This window comes from Ochotona curzoniae, unplaced genomic scaffold (assembly GCF_017591425.1).
Source record: "Ochotona curzoniae isolate NIBS_2020 unplaced genomic scaffold, NIBS_Ocur_1.0 scaffold_3171, whole genome shotgun sequence".
Lineage (NCBI taxonomy): Eukaryota > Metazoa > Chordata > Mammalia > Lagomorpha > Ochotonidae > Ochotona > Ochotona curzoniae.
The window spans coordinates 4,203,307-4,218,700 of record NW_024467104.1 but is presented as its reverse complement, the minus strand read 5'-3'; the positions used below and the strand labels follow the sequence as shown (position 1 = coordinate 4,218,700).

The following is a 15,394-nucleotide window of genomic DNA, read 5'->3' as shown; positions in this document are numbered from 1 at the left end:
AGCTGGATTGGAAGTGGAGCAGCTGGGGCTTGAACCAGCACTCCTGCGAGACCCACAGAGCCACAGGGCTGGCCTCAATTCCATATTCTTACATACTCATGATGTCCAAGCTCATCGGTCTGGGAGGGATCCCAGTCCCTCTGCTATCTGGCTATGAGGCTCATTGTCCTTATCTGTGAAATGGGGTTTGACAGCACCTCTCAGGAGGGACTGAGACAATGACTTGAAGCTCCTGGAGCAGGGGCTGCACATGGGAACCATTGGATATGAAAGCTATTAAACCCGAGAGAGTTGGACTGAGGGGATGGTGACAGGTACTGACGAATGAATCAACACGACAAGGCAGCAGCAGAAATGAAGATGGGCGCATAGGGACTCCAGGTCCCGCGGGGGCTGATTGGCCTGTGAGGAGTCAGGGCCCCCCAGGGATGGCAGCACCAGGGACCTCTACCTGGGCCACTGCAAGACGCTGGGTAGGATCCTTCGGGCAGCTGCAGGGCCTCTCCCTGTGAGGAGCTGGGGGATTCCAAGGTAGCCCTCATCACTTCCTGCTGTGGGTCCCACTTCCTCTTTGGCTGACTGCTTTAACATGGCCAGAAAAGGAGCACACACACAACCCGCCTCCCAAGATTTGTCCAGGGCGAGAATGCCCTTCTGGCTGGCCCATACTTACAAGATCTCTTGGTATCTTCTCCTGACTCCAGAGCCAGAGACACTGATGGTCTTGGAAAGGGGCCCTGCAGAGGTGCAGGGGGAAAGGCCTCCCAGGGAGTGATGCCAGCAGGTGCAGGCAAGGAGGTGGGGACAGAGGGATAGGGTAGCTGTGGACACAAGGATTAGGTCACCAGGGCTGGGAGAGCTGGACTGGGAAGGCCTGGAATGCCCTGGTCAGGAAACTGTCGGCTCCTGCAAGCAGCAATGATGCAGCCCAGGTTGTTGTGCCAGACGTTGATGGGCGCAGGCTTGGCTGCCCTGCAGCTGGCCTAGGCGGTGCTGCTGGGAGAAGGACCCGACCTGCGCCCTTGCATTCTGAGAATGCTGAGCTACAGGGGTAGGGGCCTGCAACCCAGGGCTGGCTGCCTTCTTCTCCAAGCCCAGAGGGACAGACAACAGGCAGGCCACAGCAGGGCAGGACTGGGAGTTTTTAACCCTCGTGGTGGAGGTAAGGAGACAGGCTCAGAGCAGGGAGGCTCTCCAGCAGCCCTCATTATGACTGCCCCAGGCCTAGGGATCCCAGAGTCCTCCCTCCTGGGGCTCCAGTTTCAGTGTAGTCTGGGAACCAACCAATGTGGGCCTCCCTAGGGCTCTGGATAGGAATGCAAATTCCCAGGCCACCTGGATCACTCCAGGGGTGGGACCAGCAATGTGCTTGCTTTATTTTAGGGGTCTGTGTGTCCACATGTTGTTTATTTTCTTTTTTTTAAAAAAAAGATTATTTATTTAAAAGGCAGAGTTACAGGGAAACTCTGTGTGTGTGTGTGACAAAGACCGCTGTCTGCTGGGTCATTCCTCAAATGCCTGCTGTGCAGATCTCTCATGTGGGTAGCAGGAATCCAGGGACTTGGACCAACCTCTGCTTTCTGCCAGAAATGCATTAGCAGGAAGCTGGATCAGAAACAGAGGTGGGAGACTCCATCCTGACATTCCAACATCCTGCATTCCCAGGGATGCTGGGATGCAGGTGCCCCAAGCCGTGACCTGATCTGCCACACCCCAGCATCCATTCCAAGCAGCCAGGGTTTCCGAGCCCTCTGAATGATTCAGATTGACATTCAAGGTCAAGATTGCTGCCTGACATTCCTGCCTGATACCCCTTTAGGCCCCTGCCCTTCCCTGGACTCTGAGCTCTGGGAAGGTGTACCCCTGCCTCCTCCCTCTCCCCATGCCCCACCCCAGTCTGACTCCACATAGGAGGCTGCTGTCTGATACTCCCAGCCAGGGAGTGCCCACCCAGGCCAGTGCATGAAGCTCTTCCTCTGGAACTGGCGGGCATTGGCCTTGGTTCCTGGTACCCCTAGGCACAGCAGCCTCTCTCCACAGTCCTGCCCAGCTCGGCAGCCTGTGCCATGAGGTTCCCCAAATATGTGCAGGGGGACCTGTTCCCACCATGGGGTCCCTGGGGACACGGGACGGCAGACACGGGTCCTTCTTGAGAAAATGCCTCAGGGAGCCGCTGATGTGGAATGTTCTCTGGCTTGTTTTAGTTACTGTGGTAAAGTCACATTCCTTCTGTGACTGCTCCGTTTAGTAATATCCTTGGGGAGGGCTGGGACGTGAGCTATGATTCAGGGACTGAAAGCAAAGACTGAGAAGGGCCAGAGCGGTGAGAGCTTGCACTGGGAAAGCAGTACCTCAGCAGGGCTGCGGGGGCGCCGTCGGGCAGGCTGCCGACTGCACAAGTGCCCAGAGCAGAGGCCAGTCGAAGGCCTTGGTGGGGGAGGGGTGTGTTCATGGTGTGGAGGAGGATGGTTCTTCCTCCATTCTGCTCATTAACCTTGTTCCGGGTGGTACAGCACTTAAAGTACATTTTGGCTCCACCATTGTGCACAGTGAAAAAAAAAAAAAAAGATCCCCAAAATACAAACAAAAAAGCTTCAACGTGAGCTGAATTGCCTAGGGGAGAGAGCTGGATGGAGTTTTAGGTAGCTGGCTTTGGCCTGGCCCAGCCCTCTGGCCACTGTGGCCAAATTTTGGGGGAGTGAATAAGGAGACAAAAGAGGCTCTCTCTCCCCTTCCCTCTATCACTCTGCTTTTCTAAGAAACAATAAATCCCTTTAAAAATGTTGGAATCTCAAAAAAAAAAAAAAAGTCACATTTTACTACTGGGAAGATACCTTGTCCAAGGTCACGTCCCCAGGAGGAGGCAGGGCTGGTGTTGACCACTGCACTACACTACCACACTGCTACAAAGACCTTGGCACTGGCTCAGCCGCCTGGTCGGGGCTGTGGGTCCTTTCTCCCCCTTTTCCTTGTCTTTGGAAGAACAAGCCCAGAGGTAATTTCCTGCTGTTAAGGGCCTGCGTGCTTCTGGTGGGTTTATCCAGCCAGGTCATACATTTTATTTATTCACAACAGCCCCCCCCCAGCAAGAGCTGATTCAGTGCTGCACTCTGCATTCAGCCTTTGAATAAAGGACTTCTATAATGAATCTCGAAGGATGCCGATGCCGGGCTGTAGGGGTGGCCCCCTGGTGCCACCATGCTTGACAGCTTGGTCAGCAATGGGCAGGAAAGAATCAGAGGACAGTGGAATGTCAACTCACATGATTCAGTTTCCCCCCACCTCTTAGGAAATTTTTTTAAAGTGTTCACCTTTTTGAAAGGTAGAGATCTGAGGCGGAGATAGGTCAGCAGAGACTTGCTCCATCTGCTGATTCATTCCTTGAATGGTTAACAGCCCGGTCTGAGCCAGGAGCCTGGAACTCCATCTGGGTCTCCCATGTGGCTCCAAGGGTCCAAGCACTCGAGCCATCTTCCACTGCTTTTCTAGGTGCAGTAGCAGGGAGCTAGATGGAAAGTAAGGCAACCAGGACTGAAACAAATGCTCTGATGTGGGATCTGACACAGCAGCAGGAGGCTTAAGCTACAAGACCACAATGCCAGCCCCTCTCCTAGGGTTTTGAGCCCATTCTAAAAGCAGTGCAGCCCTTGCCTGCAGCCTGCACCCAATTCTTCCCACAGGGAGGGAGAGAAGTGCCAGGCATCCCTTGCCTTCACCTGAGAGATGGGCATTGTAGCTGGAGTTCACCTTTGGTGCCCAAGGCAGCACAGAGAAGGGGTGAGGGAGGGAGGGGCGGGAAGCATGGGCAGCTTGGGGCCGTGGAGAAGCTGGATGGACTTCCTCCCTTGAGGATTACAGTGTTGGGGAGAGTATCCCAGGGACCGAGAGTGGCTAGGCACACATCTTCTTGTTCACACACTTGTGTTACAGCCACTGTCCACAGCACACAGAGGCTCACCCTGGCGTGCACACAGCCACGACCCCTGTCGTGCAGTGCCCTACAGTCTCCTCCATGGAAGGGATGGGGAAGCAGGGTCCACCAGCGTGGATGGAGAGGAATGAGATTTGAGCACCAGTGTGACACGTGCCAGCTGTCCCCGCCCTCACCACCCCACCCCACCCCTGACACGCAAGCATAGCCACAATCTGGGGTTGAAAACAATTTCCTCCCTCAACCTCACTCCCTGCCTCTGCTTGGCTGCCGCTGCTCTCTCTTCCACCTGCTACCAGGAGCTCACTGCTCGGGGATCCGGCATCCTGCACCCGCTCTGTGCTCAGGTAAGGAGATGGGGGCCCAAAGGGAAGGGCTGCCCAGTACTCCCCTCTCTCCTCTTCAGGCCCAGCCTGGAAAGCACAGTTTTACCAGCAGAGAGGGTTCTTCACAGTGACAATGGCAGAGGCCAGAGGACACTGGATGCTCAGAAGAGGGGACTCCATTTTCCCAGGCACAACGGTGAACCATTGTCTTTTTTCAATATGCACAAGTTGTGGGAGTGGCAAGGTTTCTTTCACCAGCTGGCTTAAGGCAACTGACCCAAGTTCATCCCACCAGGAAGTGAGGAGCTGGGTTCAAGCCCAGGTCCTGGACTGCTGAAGTTTGTATTCTCTTCTCCCAGCCACTGCTCTCCTGGGGGTCACGGGACTGCCTCCTCGTAGCCCAAGGGCCAGGTCTGGATGGCTCGCGGAGTGCTGCAGGATGGTACTGTCTGGGCAGTCCTGGAGGGGTCGGTAGGGAGCAGCTGGACAGAAGGGACTGCTTCTGGGCACAGGGGCAGCAGTCCCAGCCCCATGGCTGCAGCGGAGAAACTCTGGGCATGTTGTTGTGCTTCTCAGAACCTCAGTTTTCCCTTCTGAAACATGGTGTCTCATGAGAATTAATCAGGGGGGTATTTGCTCTGCAAACCCTAAAACTTGGAAGTTCTAGCCTAACCATTCCCCTCCTGCCCTGCCTACAGGTCCTTGGGTCCAGGGACTTGTCTGCCAGGGTGATGCCAGCTTGGTATCAGTTGACTACCCCAAAAGGACAGTGGTTGCTGGAAGGGAATGCACTTTCTCACCCTGATTGAGATTTTTTTTTTCTTCTCTTCCTCCTCCTCTTCCTCCCCATTATCTCTGAGCAAGGACAGAGCCCCAGCAGAATGTTTCCTTTACATGGTTCGGTTGTTTGGGGGACTCTGGGCCAGTTACGCACACATCCGAGGCTCAGTCTGCACCTCTGTAAAATGTGTTGGAGGAGTGAGTGGTAGCACCTCTCTTTCAGACCCATGAACATGAGTGTGCCTATTGGGAGGAGCTGCTGCGATGTGGGGGTGTACCACCTAAGGGAGCCCTGATTCCCGTAGCCCTCACTGACCCTGGGGTGCTTGAGAAGGCTGTGAGCACACACATCTGGGGTTGCACATACCTGCAGTTGCTGGACATCCCCTGGGGAGCGAGCGTGGGGCCGAGGGCGTCGATGAAAGAGCAGGCAGGAGAGACAGTTCTCGGCCCAGGGACTCCCAGAGCCCTCCCAGCTCCTTCTTCCTGCCCTGTTAGTGCCTTCTCCTTATCTCAGTTCCTCTCCTTGCCAGCAGAGGAGGGGCTGGTTTCACTCTCAGCAGTCAACACACCCAACTAGCCATCACCATGGATGCGCCACAGGGCCTGGAAGGGTCTGCAGAGAGGCAGGGTCTAGGGGTGCTGTGAGAAGGGGGTGTCCAGGCCAGCTGGACACTACTCCCCCACTGGGGGTGGGGCCAGGGGAAAGGAGGTCTCCCTGGCCAACCTCAGCATCTCAGGTCACTGAATGAAGCCAGACTAACACAGGCTTGCTCCCCACCTTCTGAACGCTTAATGTATTAACTCATTTAACTCTCCCCAAAAGCTGCCCTAGGTACCATGACAACTGACACCCAGGTCACCGGATAGGAAACGTGTCATGGAATGGGGCGAAGGGTGATGGTTTAGTGCCCCCACCCTCAGTGCTCCCCAGCCGCTGCCTTCCTCTCCCCAACAGGCCCCTTTGCGCCATGTTGCCCAACGCCACGCTGAGTCCGCTCTGCCCCATCCTGGAGCAGATGACCCACCTGAAGAGCCACAGCAACTCCAGCATGCGCTACATAGACCACGTGTCCGTGCTGCTGCACGGGCTGGCGGGGGTGCTGGGCCTGGTGGAGAACAGCCTCATCCTCTTCCTGGTGGGCTTCCGCATGCGCCAGACCGTGGTCACCACCTGGGTGCTACATCTGGCGCTGTCCGATCTGTTGGCCTCCGCCTCCCTGCCCTTCTTCACTTACTTCCTGGCCGTGGGCCACTCGTGGGAGTTGGGCACCACCTTCTGCAAGCTGCACTCCTCCGTCTTCTTCCTCAACATGTTCGCCAGCGGCTTCCTGCTCAGCGCCATCAGCCTGGACCGCTGTCTGCAGGTGGTGCGGCCAGTGTGGGCGCAGAACCACCGCACGGTGGCCGGGGCACACCGACTCTGCCTGGTGCTGTGGGCCCTGGCAGTGCTCAACACTGTGCCCTATTTTGTTTTTCGCGACACCATCCCGAGGCGTGACGGGCGCATCATGTGCTACTACAATGTACTGCTCCTGAGCCCTGGGACGGATCGCGATGCTACATGCAACAGGCGTCAGACGGCCCTGGCAGTCAGCAAGTTCCTGCTGGCCTTTCTGGTGCCGCTGGTCATCATCGCCTCCAGCCACGTGGCCGTGAGTATGCAACTGCGCCACCGTGGCCGCCGGCGGCCTGGCCGCTTCGTGCGCCTGGTGGCGGCCGTCGTGGTGGCCTTTGCGCTCTGCTGGGGGCCCTACCACGTCTTCAGCCTGTTGGAGGCGCGGGCGCATACGGTGCCAGCGCTGCGGCCGCTCGCCTGGCGCGGGCTGCCCTTCGTCACCAGCCTGGCCTTTTTCAACAGCGTGGTCAATCCGTTGCTGTACGTGCTCACCTGCCCCGACGTGCTGCGCAAGCTGCGGCAGTCGCTGCGCACCGTGCTAGAGAGCGTATTGCAGGACGACACCGACCTGGACTCGGACTCCCGCCGCCGCCGTCGCCGCGCCTCCTCCACAGCCATCTCGGCTTACTCCTCTTCCTCCTCTTCGCTGCGCAGCCGCCTACCGTCCCCACTCTGCCCCACCTGCTCCTCTGGCTTGTGGAGGGGCGGCTGCGCAGCGACCTCGGAAAAGGACCAGGAACACTTCAGCAACTAGACGGGCCCTCTGAACTTGGCGCTGAACACCTCTGCTTAGAACCCCTGGGGCATCGTCTTTGAAATGTATGACCTCCATCCAGCAGCCTGGAATCTGCATTTTGATGTCACTCAGCTGGTTGGAGACAACCTTAAAGCAGCTGTTCCTCCAACTATGCCAGGGAGCCTTAGATTTTGTTAGGCTTGGCAGAGCAGGCTGCAGGCCTGAGGCCAAGTGAGTCCTCCTCTGCCCAGGAATGTTTGGGGTGCCCTGCAGGAACCATGGGGCCTGGCCCCAGCTCACTTGCTACACACCAACAGTGGTGGACAAAGGGCTGCTGCCTCCTCCCCCCTTGTGCCTCGGATGTGGAAAGGCCTAGTGCTATAAATACCTTGGGCAACCATTTCCCTCGTGTGGTCACTCCACCGTGTGTGTCTCCCACCAGGGAGCAGTCTGTCAGACTCTCTCCCCAGATTAATAACCTAGGATTCACCTGTGTTAAGGTGCAGTGTGGCTCAGCACGTATTGGAGAGATGGGGTTGGTTCCCCCTGTGTGTTGCTGGTCTGTGACTGCACTTATGAGCAACAAGTTGCAATCATGAGCTCCTCAGACTGGGGCAGCAGAGTACCCAGGGCCTTATCTCCCTGGAGTTCAATGTTACCAGATGATGGGGGCTGCAGTTACATGCAACCAGGGGTGCGAACTGAGTTTTCGACTGCACTGTTCATACAGCTTCCCGACTTTAGCCAACATTTTTACAGACCTTTGGATGTTTTATTCCGGCTAGGGGGCTGCTCCACGCACCAGCGTTCACGAGTGAGCCAGCGCAGGTGGAGTACGGTTAGGTGATTTGCCCAATTTGGGCATGAATGAGGACAGGGTCTGCCCGCTAACCTGAAGGGGGTCAATCTACACAGCCACATGGCAGCTCACCCGACTGTGGCACCTGAACCCCGGGCAGGCTTGGTATTCTGCAGGATGCCTCCTGGGCACTGGCAGTCCCAGGCCCTTTGTAGCACAGGCTGGGTGGCTCTCCTTCCAATGAGGAAATGGAGAAGCAACCTGTGTCCCTGTCATGCATGGCACTGTGCTTACTTCCTCTCCTGCCCGGGTAGGCATGAGTTACTCAGATTTCTCTGGTACCGCAGGCATCCTGGCTCTCTTCCCTGTGTGGTCTCGGTGGTGAGCCGTGGAGGGCAGAGGCCGCCATGGCCTAAGCTCTCCTGTCCAGGGACCAAGCTCGGGGGTGGAAGGACTGAGATGACACACTCGTGAGGACCTCAGTCCGGTACTCCTTCAGGGACTGTCTGCAGGGCACGGCAGGGGCAGGCCCACAGCAGCTTCCCTGCGGCTTTCCACAGAGCACGTTCCCACCCAACACCTCACGTGGTTCACGCTCTTCCCGTTTCCTCCACCAGAATCAACGCTCTGGCTGCACTGTGCTGGTTTATTATAGTCTCCATCAGAATGAGGGCGGGCACTTTGCTGTCTGCACTACCGGTGCCTGGAATCAGGCCTGGGCACAGCAGCCTGGTCACAGACTGGACCAGAGCTTAGATTTCCGGTGGCGGGGGGGCAGGACGTGCTGGCTGGCATGGGAAATCTGGCTTTTTGCAACCTCCCCTTTTTAATCTTTCAGGGTTGAAAAGTGGGGAGGAGCTGGGTCATTCTGACAGATCCGGGGTCAGCGGGGTGTGGAGGTGGTCACAGCAACTTTGGGAAAGCAGGAAAATGGGGGCTGGGAGTCCTGACTGCTGGCCTCCACTCCTGGACCTGGGACATCGGGGCAGTGCAGACACGGTATACCGAGGAACCAGGACAGCTTCCTGCTCTTGAGCTGAAGTCACTTGCAAAAAGAGAGAAGGGAGCGGGGAGCCAACGCTCTCCCTCCCACCACTGGCCAGGGCCAGGTCTCCCCGGGTGGAGCCTCAGAGGCCCAGGAGCCCTGTCTGGGTGGTCCCTGGTTTGGGGCCCCAGAGCTGAACTGCCGGCTCCTGCAGTCTGTCACAGTGGCTTGGCTGGCTTGCTCGTTGGCTGTGCTGAGCTCAGACCTGGGCTGCTGGCCGCTGCGGCGGCTGCTTCTGCAGCAGGGCCAGGGTATCCCGCTTCTCAATGGAGCGCAGCTGCTTCTTCTTCGCCCGCTTGATCTTAGCGGGGTTCCGGATCTGGAATGGTGGGAGGGGAGGGTGTTAATGTGGTGGAATCTGGCTTGTTCCCCAGAAGGCAGGCTGTGGGGTCAGAGAGCGGGACGTGGAGCAGGGCGAGGCACTCGGAGGCTGCATGTGCCCGCATGCCCGCGGAGGCCAGGGCAGGTGGGACACTCACCACTTGGACGACCTCCGCCTTGCGCTCGTTCTCCAGGCGCCGCTTCAGGTTCTCAGCCCGGCGCCGTTTCTTCTCCTGTAACAGCGGGGGGAGGAGACTTGAATCTGGGGGCCAAGGAGGCCCTGGCCCTCAGTGGAGAGAGCTGCAGGTTTCCTGGCATGGATGGGAATGGCTCTTGTGTCTGGGCTCCAGGGAGTTCCTGTGGGGAGCCATCCTGTACATGGGTTCTGTGGTGGCATGGTAGGGAGTCACTGACCTGGTGTAAGATGCTGGGACCTATAAAGGCCATGGAAGACAGGGCCTTCCCCTAGAGGGCTGGTGCTCTCCACCTGGAAACCTCCCGTAGGCAGACAGTGCCATCTAGCCCAGCTGACAAAGGAGAACGGGGGGCCCTCGGGGCCCTCCCTGTCTCCTGTGAAGGCCCACGCACACCAGGGGAAGGTAAGTGTTCCCGAGTGCCCCTAGAAGGGGCAGAGCGGCTGAGCTGCATGGAGGGAGGCACCCTGGAGCCATCTGGCCTGGGTTCTGGTCCTGCCTTGGCTATCTCCTACACAGGAGAATGGCTAAGTCCTTATGCATCACTTTCCCTTTCAAGTGCAAGGGAGCTATTCCTGCCCCTGGGAGCCCAGGTCATTTCTCACTTTTCTCCCTGGGCCTTTGCCACTCTGGATCACCAAAGCTAAGAGAGGCCCCTGACTGTACAGAGGCCTTGGAAACAACACCCTAGTAGACCCTGCCAGGATATGGAGTGAGCACGGTCAGAAACCCTGGGCCTCCAGTCCACAAGACAGTCCATCGGGGTTCCGAGTGTTGCCGGTGACCTGGGGGCTGTTCCGAGTCCTGCACGTGCATTCCCTCACATGGCTCTCGGGTCATCTTACAGAGCAGCTACCGGGTTGTTCTCACCTCCCTGAATGCTCCCACAGGTCTTCAGGCTATCTTGATCTTGTAGAAGCCCAGGCTATGGGGTCAGGATGCACTTGGGTCCTAGCCAGCTCCCTTCACCCTGGGGCCCTCAGGCTGCAGAAGGCCTCCACCCGAGGTCACCTCCTCCAGGCCCTGGTTACACAGACACCACGCCGGCCCAGGGTTTCAGTCTCCAGCCGTCCAACTCCTCACCTGCCGGCGCCTCTCCTTCTCCTCCTCCAAGTGTCGGGCGAAGTCCTTGGTCAGCTTCCTCTCCTGTCGCTCCTTCATCTTGCGCTGCCAGGAAGTGCGCAAGGGCTTGTCCTGGACCATCTGGGAGAACCTGGGTGGAGACAGCAGACATTTGTGGGGTCTATGGGGCACCCACCATGTACTCAGCCTCCGGGGGTGCCCACACCCAGGCCAGGCCAGGCCCTGGTCACGTGATTCCTCTCTGCCTTTGTGGAGGGCTCGGGACTTGAAGTCCGCTGTGCTGCTGTCTTGGGTGTCAATGTCTCTGTGGACGAGGCACTCACCCCTGTAGAAGTGGCCTGCTCCATTACTGCACATACAGCCCCCTGTAAGGGCCCCTATGCTCGCACCCGTCAGTGACAGGCTGTCAAGGCTGTCTGGATTTTCCTGAGGGAGAGGACTTCTGAGTCACAGTGTCTGAGTGCTCTCCCGTGCCAGCTCAAGCTTGCTTAGTCAGCGCCTACTCCTGTCCATGGGGAAGGGCCAGCTTGCCCCTTCCTGCTGCAGGTCTGGCACACAGGGCAGCACCTGATCCCAGGTAGGTCCCGTGTCAGCTTGGCTCCGTGTCCTACATCTCTGCTCCGACAATCCACTCCTGGCAGGCACCTGTCCCTTCAAGGGCCAAGGGTGGGGCTACACATGGCCTTGCCTGCACGGGTGCAACAGCCCTGCAGACAGCAGCACTGTGGGTGGTGTTGACAGAAACTGAGTCTTAATTTTATATGAGCAATTAAGTTTAATCAGTCACAGGTGGCAGTGGCTGAGGTAGCAGGCAGTAAAGTTCCAAACTGTGGGCTCTGAGGACTGACGGGAGGTGGCCTGGCCTCTGGTCCCCGGCCCACCATCTGCTAGCCATGTCTGTGCGCTCTTGTTTCACAGGGCGGTGGGAGGTCTAGTCAACAGACACACACAGGTAACAGGTGCTCCAAAGGCACTGGCATGGGCCAGCAGGCGGGGCTGCAGCGGGTCCTCCTCCGCAGGTGCAGGCACCAGGAGACGCCAGACCTCAGCTCAGCCCTGCTGCACCCTTCTCCAACACCTGTGGCAGCTGCTGGGGCTGTCGGAACCCTCACAGCTGCTTCACTGCTCTCCCCGCTTTCCCCCTGCCCCGCTGAAGCCAGCACAGGGCAGCCCGTGGATCAGCACTCCTGTCCACCATCCCCACGGCTCCCAGAGGAAAGCCAGATGGCCCGCTGCCCTGCCCTCACTGTCCCTGCCTGGGAATGGAGCCCTGGGGCTGCTGCGCTGTCCAGCATGTCTGGCCACCGCTTCCCCAGCTCTCGGCTTGGTTCCCTCTCTTCACCGGGCCTCCGCTCCACGTCCTTCATCCGCGAGGCCACCTCAGCTCACTGTGGCTCTGCACCACCCTTCCCCCCGTACTCTGTTCCCTGTCTTGGTTTACATCCCTGTAAAACCCTTAATACTACTGACATGTTCTACGTGCACAAATGCATTTCAAAATCCTTTTGCACCAAAATAAGCTTACCTTTTAATTTGATTTTCCATAAACTTTAAAAAAAATTAAATTTTTATTTGAAAGGCAGATTTTAGAAAGACAAGGAGAGACAGAAAGAGAGATCTTTCAACACTGGTTCACTCCCCAAATCGCTGCAATAGCCAGGGCTGAGCTGCTCCAAAGCCAAGAAGCCAGCAGTCAGGAGCTTCCTCCAGGTCTCCATTGTGGGTGCAGGGCCCCAGGCCTTGGGCCAACCTATGCTGCTTCTCAGGCCACAAGCAGGGAGCTGGATGGGAAGTGGAGCAGCCAGGACTCATATGGGATGCCAGCACAGTGGGTATCGCTCTGGTGTACTATGCCACTGTGCCAACCCCTCCAAGAACTTCTGAAAGCCTCTTGTAAATGTTCTCCACAGCCAGTATGCTGGCTCTAGGAAAGCAGGGAGTCTGCTTTGCAGCCATGGTTACCCCAAGATGATACTAATTGGGTGAATGAAAGAACTAACTCTGGCTCCTCACTCTTTTAACTGGAGCTGTGCTCCAGGGGATGGAGGCATGGCCCAGGAGTGACCACTCTATGGAGCCTCGCTATAGACTGAAAGATGGGCAGCTAGCCACAAGAATCCCACAAGCAGATGGGCATTGGTACAAGCGGGCTGCCACAGTGGAAAAGCACAGGCCCAGTGACAACACACACACAGCAGTGAAGCCCCCTGGGGAGACAGGACAGCGGACCTCTCCCAAGGGGTGGCACTAAACTGTGGCACAGCCTTGCCAGGGGAAGAGCCTTTCCAACAGGCTGCGTCTGTGTAGGAAGCACCGCAGGTTGGAGCAACAAGGATGCAGGCTGGGGAGTGAGGAAGCCTCTGGCGAGTGAGAGATGCTGCTGCAGGTCCCCTGAGCCTGGGGTGCCCGTTCTGAGCAAGGAAGCCAGGAAGGGTCTGAAGTGGAGACAGGTTCAAGGCTGAGGCCTCCCACCTTGCTCCAGCAGCTGCCTGCTTGCTTCCCCCCACCTGGGCAAGGGCCCTACTCCTCTTTGCTCAGCACTGCCCTCCCCTATAGCCCAAGTACCAGCACCCCAGGCTCTATGCACTCAACCCCTTATCACCCTCTTCCCTCTAAAACCAATCTCCTCCTCTGCCATCCTCCTCCATGGTCATCATCCTCCCTGCTGGGACCGAGAGGGGAGCAATGTCACCCTCCACTTCTCCACGTCACCGCTGCTCCTGTCCGGCTGGTGAACTGCAGCAAACAGCTAAGTCTCCGAGGCCAGCACTGGGGTGCGGAGAGCCGAGCTGCCGTCTGCAACACTCACACTGTGAATCAGAGAGCATCTTTGAGTCCCGGCTGCTCCACTTCTGAGCTCCCTGCTAACACGCCTGGGCCAGCCTGGCCACTGCAGCTATTTGGAGAGTGAACCAGCAGATGAAAGATCTCTCGCTCTCTCTGCCTTGGAATCAAGAAATCTTAAGAAAAAAAAAAATCGCTAAATGTCGGTTTGCCCTCTGTTTAATGGTAACAGTCAAGGCAGGGAAACCACACTGTTTAGTTTTAAGGGTCCAACTAAATGTAAAGGGCCCAGCAGAAAGCAGGGCACACAGTCCACCCTCAGTCAAGGTCAGCTTCTTCCTTAAGGCACGCTCCTTCCTCCATGCCTACCTCTCTGCCCGCTGCTCCCGGCTCCTCCCTGGCACCCGACACTTCCTTCTTCAGGGGAGTCCCTTCATTCCATCATCCCAGCAAACATTCATCCAGTACTGATCACACGGATCCCATGGCTGCCTAGGAAACTCACGGAGCCACTTCAGAGCAGCCAGAGGGCAGTTAAAGGTGTGCTGGCACCTGGGCTTTGGTGGGAGATGGGCGCTTTGTCAGGGCCTAGGCCCACGCCCACTTAGCTTTCCCTGCACCTGCCTCACAGGCTGCTGGGCAGATTCAAAGCAGGTGTGTGGATGGCCCTTCTGCGAGCAGTCATCATCAGAGGGCGTAGCCCTGAACCCTACCATCACTGCTCCACCCTGCCGTGTGGTCCTTAACCACAAATCAGTCATCTACAACAGCAAGCCAAGATCTCACTGAGCTTGAGGAACATCGCTGCTTTACCTGCTTCTGAATGAACACAGGACCGAGGAGCAGTGAGGTTCCAGGGTTCCTGGGGAAATGAGCGCGAGGGCCTGGGCTCAGTAGCCCTGCCGTCCCGGGCACACACCGCCACATTCTGGCTATTGGCTGACATCTCTCCCTGACCTGTCCACCTTCTTCAAGTCATTCCAGGGTTGAGAAAACAGAACCCCAAGCTCACAGGGAGCCTCCCTCCCGCCCGGGCTGTTCCCCACGTCACCTCTTCTTGGAGCGGTCCTTCCACACCCGTCCAGATTTGGGCCTCCCCTTCGGGATCACAGGGACCTCCTCCTCCTTCTTTAGCTTCTTGCACGCGGGGGTCTGGGCACAAGAGTCGTGTGGCTCCTTTGCCCGGGGGCGGCTTGTCACCGTCTGCCCAGCCGGGAGTGGCGTGCGCGGCTCAGAGGGGGACAGTGGTGGTCGTGAGGGCTCCGGACCTGGAGCCGGCTGACCCAGATGCGGCTCTGGGGACCCCGGGGTCGCCTCCTCTGTACTTTGAGCGAACACGTCCAGTTCTCCTTGACCCCGGGACACCTCTGGTGGCTTCGCACATGGCTCTGGTTGTCGCTGGGGGGACTCGGGAGTTATCTCCGGCTGTCTCTGAGGAGATTCCACGCCTGCGTCTCGTTCACGCGGGGGTGACTGTTTTCCAGGCTCTGGCTGTCTCTGAGGGGACCCCAAGCCCGTCTTCTCCCGCAGACTGGCTGATCCCGTGTTCGTCTCCTGTTGATGCCCGGGGGACGCTGGGCCAAGCTGCCACACACCCTCGACAGACCCGGGCGGCCTCGTGTCTTCTCCGTTCGCCTCTAGCTCCACAAGCGCCCGCCTCACCTGCGAAACAGAGGTTCGCTTCTCGGTGGACTCAGGCTTTAGGCCCCCAAGTCGCCGGCTGCGCCTTAGTGGGGTGTCCATGGCCTAACTTGAAAGTTTTCAACTTGAGGTCCACGTGCACTCCCCGCCGCCGCCTCCGGATCTGTTGGCGCCTTCCTATGACGTCAGTGGCCTCCATGTCTGTGCCGGGCAGGCGGGGCTGTTGCCCACTGAGGCCATTTTTGTGAAGGGCGAAGAGGCGGAGTCGTTGGCCTGACGGGGGCCGGACTTAGTAGGCGCAAGCGCACTCCTTCCGGCGGGAATCATGGTCGTTCTTCCTGCAAACGCTTTTTGG

General features: G+C 57.9%; 2 protein-coding genes across 2 annotated transcripts; one reads left to right on the top strand and one right to left on the bottom strand.

Annotated features, from left to right (window-relative positions):
* The first annotated feature begins 4,182 nt into the window (after nucleotides 1-4,182).
* PTGDR2 (prostaglandin D2 receptor 2) lies at nucleotides 4,183-7,870 on the top strand. Its single transcript, XM_041004049.1, has 2 exons — nucleotides 4,183-4,278; nucleotides 5,996-7,870. Exon 2 carries the CDS (start codon nucleotides 6,009-6,011, stop codon nucleotides 7,188-7,190), a length of 1,182 nt encoding a protein of 393 aa, XP_040859983.1. The 5' UTR covers nucleotides 4,183-4,278; nucleotides 5,996-6,008; the 3' UTR covers nucleotides 7,191-7,870.
* Nucleotides 7,871-9,215: 1,345 nt separating this feature from the next.
* CCDC86 (coiled-coil domain containing 86) lies at nucleotides 9,216-15,193 on the bottom strand. Its single transcript, XM_041004050.1, has 4 exons — nucleotides 14,450-15,193; nucleotides 10,615-10,744; nucleotides 9,496-9,570; nucleotides 9,216-9,335 (listed from the first exon to the last, which is right to left on the bottom strand). The coding sequence occupies exons 1-4, from the start codon at nucleotides 15,139-15,141 to the stop codon at nucleotides 9,216-9,218; spliced, it is 1,017 nt and encodes a 338-aa protein (XP_040859984.1). The 5' UTR covers nucleotides 15,142-15,193.
* Between the last annotated feature and the right edge of the window lie 201 nt (nucleotides 15,194-15,394).